This window comes from Nanorana parkeri, unplaced genomic scaffold (assembly GCF_000935625.1).
Source record: "Nanorana parkeri isolate BGI_ZX_2015 unplaced genomic scaffold, ASM93562v1 scaffold446, whole genome shotgun sequence".
In the NCBI taxonomy this organism is placed as follows: domain Eukaryota; kingdom Metazoa; phylum Chordata; class Amphibia; order Anura; family Dicroglossidae; genus Nanorana; species Nanorana parkeri.
In genome coordinates, this window is record NW_017306714.1 from 1,078,687 (window position 1) to 1,089,368 (window position 10,682).

Below are 10,682 nucleotides of genomic sequence, written 5' to 3' on the forward strand. Positions count from 1 at the left end.
TAATTCAGCACCATTCTACAAACATGCAGTGTCCCCTGAGCCGATTAGAATGCATACTTCCACATTGCCTTTTGGTTCAGCCTACACCACTGACAGCACGTGGAATGTTGGCCTTTTTAAGAAGGGGCAACTTGTGGGAAAAATGATCTCTCATCTAGTCTCAGTGACATTACTTAACAGCGTGTTACATGAATCAGACATAACATCCAGTGCAGAGGGAGTATAGTATACGCCAGTCTGTGAAGACTACAGATGTCTGTACATTAGTGTTTCTCTAGGAGAGGTATGCATTATTAATAGAAAAAGTTCAACCTGCCTCTAACCACAGTGACCACACCACCTCTGCTAATTGAAGTCTGGTGAGTTATCAAGCTGTGCTCTTCAAGGATCTCATTCTACACACAAGCTGCACAAGTGCTAAAGAAACAATTACAAATATACTGGGGTGAATGTATCAAAACTGGGACAGAATCTGGAGCAGTTGCCCATGGCAACCAATCAGCATCTCTCTTCAGTTTGCTCAGGTAAGATCTGAAAATGAGACAGAGAAACTGACTGGTTGCAGTGCAAATCTGCTCTAGATTTTGTCTGCTACAGTTTTGATAAATTCCCCCCACTGTAGTCAGAAGTAATAGTATGACTTATCAGGAATTTTCACGAAGGTTTGTAAAATTACGGACTGGCCTGCTTTAAGATGGAACAGGAGGATATGTTCTACAGACAGTAACTTTTTCCCATAATGCAAGGTCTATGGTAAAGCCCAATTCCAAGATTGGACACAACACACCTCCCCCCTAACTCCCCTTAAAAAAATAAAGCTGTACACACAGTTTTTCCAGCTGTCTTTGGTCTGGTGGCATCACAGGCCCTCTTCATCCTTTCTTCCTCCAGAAGTGGACATAGCCAAAATTCTAACAATAACAGCATGTTATAAAGTGGTGCCACTTAATTTCCCTGTGATTTCAGGGCATTATGCTGGGCATTATTTAGACCAGCACTTGATTGGTGAGCAAGTGGGGGAATCCATTAGTTTGTTTTCTTTGCCCAAGCTGAAGTTTGATTAGAAAAGCAACCCGGTCTGTAAGCCAAGTAGCCTTCGGAAACACGCTACTTTTTTACCGCGAATCGCGACAGACGCGCATATGCAATACGCCTTGGTGTGATGAGACCTTACACAGGGCTGACAAAACACATGCAGCAAATGACATGATCAGTAAGCATAGCACCACCTTATCTTTGTTCAATTAAGGTGCATCTCTACCCAAAACATATTTCGGATAGCGTATGGAAGAGTCAGAAACCCTATAAGGTTTTTATATTTCGGTCTGTGTCACTGCTAGAGAGATCCACCTTTGTTCTGGTGACCATGGTCACAAAAAGTAATGGGAAATGCAATATTTTATGGTTGTCACTTAAACAGGAAGAGAGGGGAAATCTTTCAATGGCAAATAAGAATAGACCTCCCCCTCAATCTGGAGAGATCTTCAATGACTTCCTATTGCGTCTCCGTGAAGTGTTAGGAAATCAGGGACACAGGGGAAAAAAAAACCACACACACAACTAGGATTTAATCATTCCCCAGCAGAATGATTTCAGAACCTATCTGGCTGACCTCCATATGGATGGCTCTTACAATCGCATTGTGCACTTAAATAACCAGATTATAGTACTACTCGTCAGAGCCCAGAAAAATGGACACTTTGTATTTGGGACAAAAAAAATGTCAGGCCATTTCATAAAGTATATTTTTTGTATTATTGCTGGGTATTATTAAGACCATGAAAACAAGTAACCCTTTAGACTACATAGTTTCACAATCATTCTCCTGTCCTCTGCATTAACCATGATTGTCACAAGTCACAACACAGTGCTGCACGCAGCAGGAAGGCCACCTGGTCCTGCCCACATGCTACTGTCAGGATCACTGCCAAACCATGACAGGTGAACAAACAGAGCCTGCAAGGCCATACTGCCAAAGTAAGCAGTTCTCTCTTTCTCTCTGCTACAAGCACTGTACAGTAGTTTCAATCCTCCGCAAATCAAAGGAGGGCTCCAAAATACTGATTTAAGTTGCTGGCTAATTCCATACTTACAAATGTTTGCCCCTGGGTGACAATTTTAACCAACTGCATGGCAAAACTATGTCAACTGAGCAAGAAGGCAATACAACTAAAAGGGCATGGTTTGGATTGTTCAAGCCATCCTAAAAGGCTAAAGACAGGTGTGGTAAGAGCCATAATAAAAAGGTCAAATACATAGCACTGATCGAATGGGAGAGGTCATGCAAACCTTATGGACAAGTGGCGGGGAATTTATGAACGCATTTACGGCCAAATTTCAAAATGTCATGCTAACTAGGTGTTTTTTGTCTGTTAGGTTTCTTTTTTTAAGTGTTCTTGCGACATATTAACGTTTGTGACTCAATGCACGTGTTTTGTGACGTTTTGCATAATATTTCAACTGCGCAGTATTTGTGTACAGCATTTGCGACAGTAAAAGACCTCCAAACAGACGCACATCCTAGAAGTGCTTCTGAGCACTTCTAAAACTATCCAAAAGATGACTCATATCCTTAAGTCAGCTGAGTGCCTCTGGCTATTCAGCTGTCATCCAGGAGGAACCCAGCAAGCTTGTTACAGTTCAGAGGCAGAGAAATAGCTACAGTTTTGAGACGATTCTCCTTATGAAGGCATTTCGGAATAGAACATAAATAAGGGATACGAGAGTCAGAGATGCTGAGGATGCGACAACATTGATAAATTCCCCCCATTAGGTTTTATTAAACGAACTGGCATTGATGCCATCTCCAGCAATTGATTGAAAGGGATTTTCTTATTCTAACTTTCAGAGGTGTCCAATCATCGTTTAATAATCTCAACACATCTTAAAGTGCAACTAAAAGGCAAAACTCTTTTTTTTTATTTCATTAGAGTGGTGAGGGGTTAGAACCACTGCCAGGTTTTTATTGCAGTCGGTGTCAACGTTAGGGAGATTCACTCTCCAAATTGTCCTAATCACTAATGTCAATGGGGACACTTGTTCTGGTAACAACTGTCTGAAAGGGGATCTCTCTCACATTGGAAATATATGCTTTTGCTTCCTGTTAAGTCTACGGGATAGGAAGTGAAGAGAAATATCCCTTTTGAGACAAAGATGGCAAAAAAAGAAAAGAAAAAATATTAACCATTAAATCGAAGATAAAAAAAAATAAAATAAATGTCAAAGTACCACAGCGCTGAATACTGAAAAAATAGGATTTTTGTACTCACCGTAAAATCCTTTTCTCTCCGTTCATTGAAGGACACAGGGCAACAGATCGTAGATCCTGTATGGTAGGTATATTGCCACCTGCAGGAGTAGGAAAAGGGATGGCGTAAATCGGACCATAAGGCACCTAAGGAGCCACCAGGGCATACCCCCGGCAACGCCCAGGGATCCAGCCCCCGGGCCACGAACCTCTCCACCTCTCCGTTGAGAAGAGACGCCAGAAGGTCCACATCTGGTTTCCCCCAGCGAAGACAGAGGGGGTGAAAAAACTCCCGGCGTAGGGACCACCCCCCGGGCCCATCGACTGGCGACTGAGGGAGTCGGCCTGCCAGGACAGGATCCCGGACACTTCTCGACATGCGGCCACGCTCATTGTGCCGCCCTGATGGTTGATGTACGCCATTGCGGTGCCGTCGTCAGACTGAACCCGAACCGACAGACTGTGGAGACAGTGCGACCAACAAAGGGACAGGCGAATCGCCCGAAGTTCCAACACATTGATCGACCGACGAGACTCGTCCAGCGGCCACTGACCCTGCATCGGCAGGGGGCCCCCAGCCCCACAGGCTGGCATCCGTCGTGACCACCGTCCAGCGAGCCTTAAAGGACGGTGATCCACCACCGGAATAAAAGGTAGCAGTGTTCAAGCGGGAGACCGGTGAGGCCCATTCGGACAAAAAGTCCTCCGCAACCTGCTAGCAAACCGAGAAACGTACTGGAACCGCAAAGAACTTGGTCGGGCGTTTCCACTCCTTATAGATAAATCAAAAAAGGAATGTAGGGAAACATCTTGTTGGAGCGCTTGCTCTTATGCGTCCCAAACTGCACCGAGGACAGAGTAGAAGAGCCAGGAGACACCTCAATTTTAAGAAACACACGGACGGCGCGCACCCGTGCCGCAACCAGTACACATTCCTGAACCATGAGCGCCGACGCAGACCCATCCTTACTGGCCGATTTCGAGAGGAATCCCCCGGGTCCCGAAGAGGCGACGCGGAGGGAAGTTCCCCCTCCACCCCGGACTCTCCAGACATGGCCGGGAACGTCAAAGGCAAAACACGTTTCTTAGGGGGCACTACATCAGGGCGCGTTCAAAGCGCGACCCAAACTCAGCCAGAGCAGAGGAGAAAAAACCCCAAGGACAGCGCAGTAACGGCAGCACCGACCGACCCCCTAGACGAACCCGAGGGGGCCCCGGGGCGACTGGCAAAGGAACGCAGGCGCATGGGACGTGCAGACAGGGGATCCAGAGGGGTCCGCAGAGCACAGCCCACAGCCCTCACAATGCAACCAGAAGGCTCGTCCTTGCGAGCCATGATCCCACTGGCACCAACAACCGCCCACCAGACCACCGCCACGGCAACAGGGAGACCACCACAGCACCCACGATCCCCGGACCTATTTTCATCCGGCACCGGCAGTGTCCGACCCACGGCAGAGGAGAGCTGCTCCCCGTTTCCAGCTTCAGCGGCGCCCCAGGCCAAAAGGAAGCTCCCCCCCCCCATCCATCTGGGGTTGAAAGGAGCCCTGGGAGGAGGTGACAGCGGAGAAAGGGCATTTTGCCCTGATCCAAGATGGCGGCCGCGGGTCCGCCTGGAGGCCGCAAACGAGACCGGGGCCTCAAGTAGCGGCCGCCGCACGGACCGCAGCACCCTTGGGCTAAGTAGACACCCATAGCCAACCTAAGCCCCCAGTGTCCACAACCAGGCACACAGCTGGCCAGGGCAGGAGCCCTGGGACGTAGGGACACAGGAGGAAGGGCATATTGCCCTGATCCAAGATGGCGGCCGCGGAACCGCTTGGAGGCCGCAAACGAGACCTGGGCCTCGAGTAGTGGCCGTGGCCCAAGCCTCTCTACAGTGCTCACACCCAGGCACACCGCTGGCCAGGGCAGCCCCTGCTGCCCAGGCAAGCATCCAGGCCCCATGAGGGAGAGGGAGGGGGGAGCTGAAAAGCTGCAGCTGGGACAGACCCAGTGCAGCCAGCTTACCTGAGAGCAAACTGACACCCTCAGCCTACCCAAGCCTCCCTACAGAGCTCACACCCAGGCACACCGCTGGCCAGGGCAGCCCCCTGGCCAGGCAAGCATCCAGGCCCCATGAGGGAGAGGGGGGAGGGGGAGCTGAAAAGCTGCAGCTGGGACAGACCCAGTACAGCCAGCTTACCTGAGAGCCGGTTCCCACAGCACAGGCACAGCAGATACTTACCAGGCCCAGGCGTGCAGGGAAGCAGCGAAAGGCGAGCGCCCCCGACCGCAGACGCGGCGCTGCCAGCCTGCAGAGAGTGCTGTGATAGGCGGACCAGGACCCCCTGTCATATGCACCCCCCGGGACGAACCCGCAGGCACCCATAGGGACTACTAGTCGCAGCTGACCCATCGTGGCAGAGTCTGCATGCGCTCGACGGCCACCCAGGGGAGACTACAAGGATCCATCTCCATCCAGCATGTCGCCCTGGTGACACTTGCTAGAAGAATCGCAAAAAAAAAACGGAAAAAAGGAAAGAAATTTTCCAGAGAAAAATTTTAGCTCCTTACTCCTGACGCTAGGCAAAAAACTGGAGACTTGTCAGCAGGTGGGGGGTTGGGCCACCAGCAGGGGCCGCCCCTAGGCTGTTTTTTGTCTTTTTGTTATGTGCCTAGCGTCCTACTCCTGCAGGTGGCGATATACCTACCATACAGGATCTACGATCTGTTGCCCTGTGTCCTTCAATGAACGGGAGAGAAATGGCCTGGCCAGGAAGGGGGTGTAAACACCGCGGTCAGCAAGTGGTTAAATATACTTTAGTTGCACTAACCCAAGACAACAAATCACAATTTCTTACTTCAGCAGAGTGAATTCTGACTGCTGCTTACTGAATTCAAGAAAATAATATGGCCTAAGGTTTTCACAAGCCAAGGAATGAGGCACCTTTGCAAGCAATAGCTTGACTGAAATTGAACCCCACTCCCTACATTTACACTTCTATTTGCCCAGCATGTTTGACAGGTAGGTGCTTTAAGAAGAGCAGCATTTATTTTGTAAGAGAAGCCTACTGATCATAAAGTTACCTCTCAAGCACAAGCAACAATGTAGTGTTACTGGTTCATAGGAGACTTCTATAGCTTTAGAAAATAAATGGCAAGGTACAGAAGGGATAGCTTGAAGAAAATAATGGATAGGCCCCTGGTATGAAGCTCCCAATATACACTCACCGGCCACTTTATTAGGTATACCTTGTTAGTACCGGGTTGGATCCCCTTTTGCATTCAGAACTGCCTTAATTCTTCATGGCATAGATCAACAAGGTGTTGGACATTCCTTTGAGATTTTGGTTCATATTGACATGATAGCATCATGCAGTTGCTGCAGATTTGTCAGCTGCACATCCATGATGCAAATCGCCAGTTCCACCACATCCCAAAGGTGCTCTATTGGATTGAGATCTGGTGACTGTGGAGGCAATTGGAGTACAGTGAACTCATTGTCATGTTCAAGAAATCAGTTTGAGATGATGCGAGTTTTGTGACATGGTGCATTATCCTGATGGAAGTAGCCATCAAAAGATGAGTACACTGTGGTCACAAAGGGATGGACATGGTCAGCAACAATACTCAGGTAGGCTGTGGCGTTTAAACGATGCTCAATTGGTACTAAGGGGCCCAAAGTGTGCCAAGAAAATATCCCCCACACCATTACACCACCACCAGCCTGAACCACTGATACAAGGCAGGATGGATCCATGTATTCATGTTGTTAACATGAAATTCTGACCTTACCATCTGAATGTCGCAGCAGAAATCAAGACTCATCAGATCTGGCAACGTTTTTCCAATCTTCTATTGTCCAATTTTGGCAAGCCTGTGTGAATTGTAGCCCCCGTTTCCTGTTCTTAGCTGCCAGGAGAGGCACCCAGTGTGGTCTTCTGCTGCTGTAGCCCATCTGCTTCAAAGGTTCGACGTGTTGTGCATTTAGAGATGGTATTCTGCATACCTTGGTTGTAACGAGTGGTTATTAGAGTTACTGTTGCCTTTCTATCATCTCAAACTAGTCTGCCCATTCTCCTCTGACCTCAACAAGGCATTTATCGTCCACACAACTGCCGCTCACTGGATATTTTCTCTTTTTCTAACCAATTCTCTGTAAACCCTAGAGATGATTGTGCGTGCAAATCCCAGTAGATCAGCAGTTTTTGAAATACTCAGATCAGCCCGTCCGGCACCAACATCCATGCCACGTTCAAAGTCACTTAAATCCCCTTTCGTCCCCATTCTTATGCTCAGTTTGAACTTCAGCAAGTCGTCTTCACCACGTCGACATGCATAAATGCATTGAGTTGCTGCCATGTGATTGGCTGAATAGCAATCTGTGTTACCAAGCAATTGAACAGGTGTACCTAATAAAGTGGCTGGTGAGTGCACAACTCAAAAAGAAACTTAAGGAAAACAGCTAAATATAAAAGTTGAAATATACATTACAGTACTACCTGGCAAAGGACTTGCAATTCTGGTGGGCAACATTTACTATACATGCACACCTGCAAAAGTACATAGTCATCACTCTACTACTTCCTGGTCCAGGCTTACTGATTCCTAGATCTCTTCTCTGATAATTGGCCACCTACAGGGTTTGCTGATTCATTGCCCAGAAGGCAGGCTGGAGGTGGAAGCTTTGTTACATTGAGGCCAACATGTCCCTGAAACGTTACGCTGCTCTTATGGAACTCCAGTAAACACTGAGCTGGAACCTTGTGTGCTGGCTTCTTTTCTACTTAACAATTTTGCATGGTACCACTGTATGCAGAGCACCCTGCCTGTGATTTAAAGTGACACTAAAATCAAGAGCTGAATCTTAAAAATGAGGTGCATGTGTGTAATGGAATAATTTGATTTGCACAGGCGGAATCGCGGCCGAAAACTGCATGATACGCCCGGCGAGACTGGCACCGCCAGCGCGATCGGCGGTGTTGGGCAACTCCGCACGGTACTATGCACGATTGCCGCACGGCCACGGATCGTGCAGGTGTGAACCTGGCCTTAAATATACAGAAATACCATAGAGTAAAAAGACACAAAGTAAAACATACTTTATCTTCAAGCACACTCTCTAAATGTAATCAAACTTACTAGCATTGTCATCCGAATCTTCACTACTACTGGGTAGTCGTGAACGCTTCATGGCTTCTACAGGGATACAACAGGCAACCTACAAAGAAGACACAAAATCAAGTCACTTATAAACTGAATTGAGCTCATCGTTCCAATAAAAAGCATACAAAATAAAAAGTTTAAGAAAACAAGACACACAACTGGAGTCATGGATTATTAAAAGTATTTCAAGTCTCCATACTAAGCTTATTGTACGTTACTGCAGTACACTGGATTTCATTGAGTAGCCAAGACTCTTTATCTAGATCATGTTTCCATATCCTCACAGTACTGGTCACCCTTATAAGAAAATGCATTTTTTATACCATTATGTGGTAGTGTTCTTAAATGTATCATATTTTATCAAAAAATTCACACGTCAACATATGTTTTACAAATTATTATGCTTCATTCACACTTGCCACTTGTGATTTTGTCCTCTATAGGCAGAGGAATATCTGTCAGGTTAGATGCTGTGTTTATGCATCTAGATGCTTTAAATGACGAATGTTTACATGCATTTAAATGTATATGGTACCAAATCCTAACCAAATCAAAAGTGCATTTACATTTGAAGTTCAAATCGGCTCCTAGGTGCACCCGATTTCGATTTTTGGAAAACGCAGATAAAAGCATCTAGACACAAGGTGTGAATAGATCCATTGGAATTCATTAGATGCATATATATGCGTTCACACAAGCTTTAAATGCATATAGAAGCATCCAAATCTCACCCAGTGTAAGTTGAGTCTAAATGTGCTTCTTTTCATAGTAAGCTGCTGCAGTGTGGTTTGAAGTTCTCCCTAGCAGGGGGCTGGTGTAGCCGGAATCACTTAGGGGAAAAAAAGAACTAGAGCATTCACATGAACAGAGCCTTCAAGTCCAGGGCAAAATCTGGTTTTGATGGGAGGAAATAATCAAGACATGTTAGAAAACTTTATTCCAGATTCTATCTGGTTTCTTTTATGGAGACACTGGTTTAGACCCTGTCAGCACCCTTGTAAAACTGCTAGGCGTGAGGGATAGACTTCACTGTAACAACCTGGTCAGTCTTTTTAATATAAAAAGAAGACACTGTAACTTGAATAATTAGGACAAAGTGACAGTGCCTCTGAGAGGCAAAACCCTCCAAACATATTTACTCCCCTATCCTCACACCTTTTCCAACTCCCTGGACAGACACCAGTGTCAGACCTTAATTGGGAACATATCTTTACTGCCCCCCCCCCCCTTCTGGCTGACAGCTCTGTGATTAGCTGCTTCCACTGTGATATGGGGAGGAAGCCCTGCACTGGAACATAGCTGGGTTAGGATACTGTTTGTTGGATGGGCGTAGTGACAGTTTCATGTGCCTGTGTATTTGATATAATCTCACTAAGGCCCCATTCACACTGAGCGTTTTTGTAGCGTGATTTCAGCTAAAAAAAAAATCGCTCAATGTAGCTCATTCAATGCATTTCAATGGAGCTGTTCACATCTCACAGCTCAAGCTTACCGCTTGTACATGACGTATTTTTCGGCGGATTTCTTGCGATTTGGCCCAATAGACTTCAATGGTGTAGCTCATTGTCGCATGATGTTGCACTACAGAAGTGTCACTTTTGCACAGAAATATAATCAGGAAAATGGGAACATGAACAGGAATTATGTTACGTCAAGACCGCTTTTGATTGGATAGAGCTTAAGTAGCAACTACAAAGTCTATGCCAAAACTAGCGCTACGTAGCGCAACAATATGTGCACTGTAGCTCAATGTCTCTCAAAGTCGCTCAGCTCAAATCCGCGCTGAAAAAGCTCAGTGTGCATGGGATCTTAGGATAAAATATCAATTGCAAATAGATGTTTACCCTTATGAATATGGTCAGCCTTCTGAGTATAGCAGAGATAATCATATGAGCAGCAATTAGGATTGCTTGTGGTGTTCATATGAGATTTCTGGGGGGCTGTTCTGTAAGCCATGGGTGGCCAAATTATACGGGGTTCTGTCCAATCCATGAGCCAGCAGGAACTTTTTTTGAGCCAGTTCTATTGGTGACAACTAGGTTGTGTGCCAGCTACCATTTTGAAGGCGCATTGGCTACCTGGTTCCAGGGATTTGTCCAGCCCTGCCATAAGCAATGTACAGAATACCTCCAGGGCTGCCAAAACTGCAAGGAATACAAACTGGAATGTTTTGGTCAATTTAATAAAATTATCACTGGCTGCAAAGAGCAATAAGGAAACAGGTTTAGGAACATAAAATTACAATATAGCTTACAAAACCAATAATGGTATAATAAATCTAGGGAAT

General features: G+C 46.3%; 1 protein-coding gene across 1 annotated transcript in view; it reads right to left on the reverse strand.

Annotated features, from left to right (window-relative positions):
* Positions 1–8,471, reverse strand: part of JADE1 (jade family PHD finger 1) — a 64,857-nt gene extending 56,386 nt beyond the window's left edge. Inside the window, exon 1 of the mRNA XM_018560292.1 lies at positions 8,372–8,471. Within this exon, the coding sequence (XP_018415794.1) occupies positions 8,372–8,423 (52 nt within the window). The 5' untranslated portion in view covers positions 8,424–8,471. The remainder of the gene's footprint in view (positions 1–8,371) is intronic.
* Positions 8,472–10,682: the final 2,211 nt, after the last annotated feature.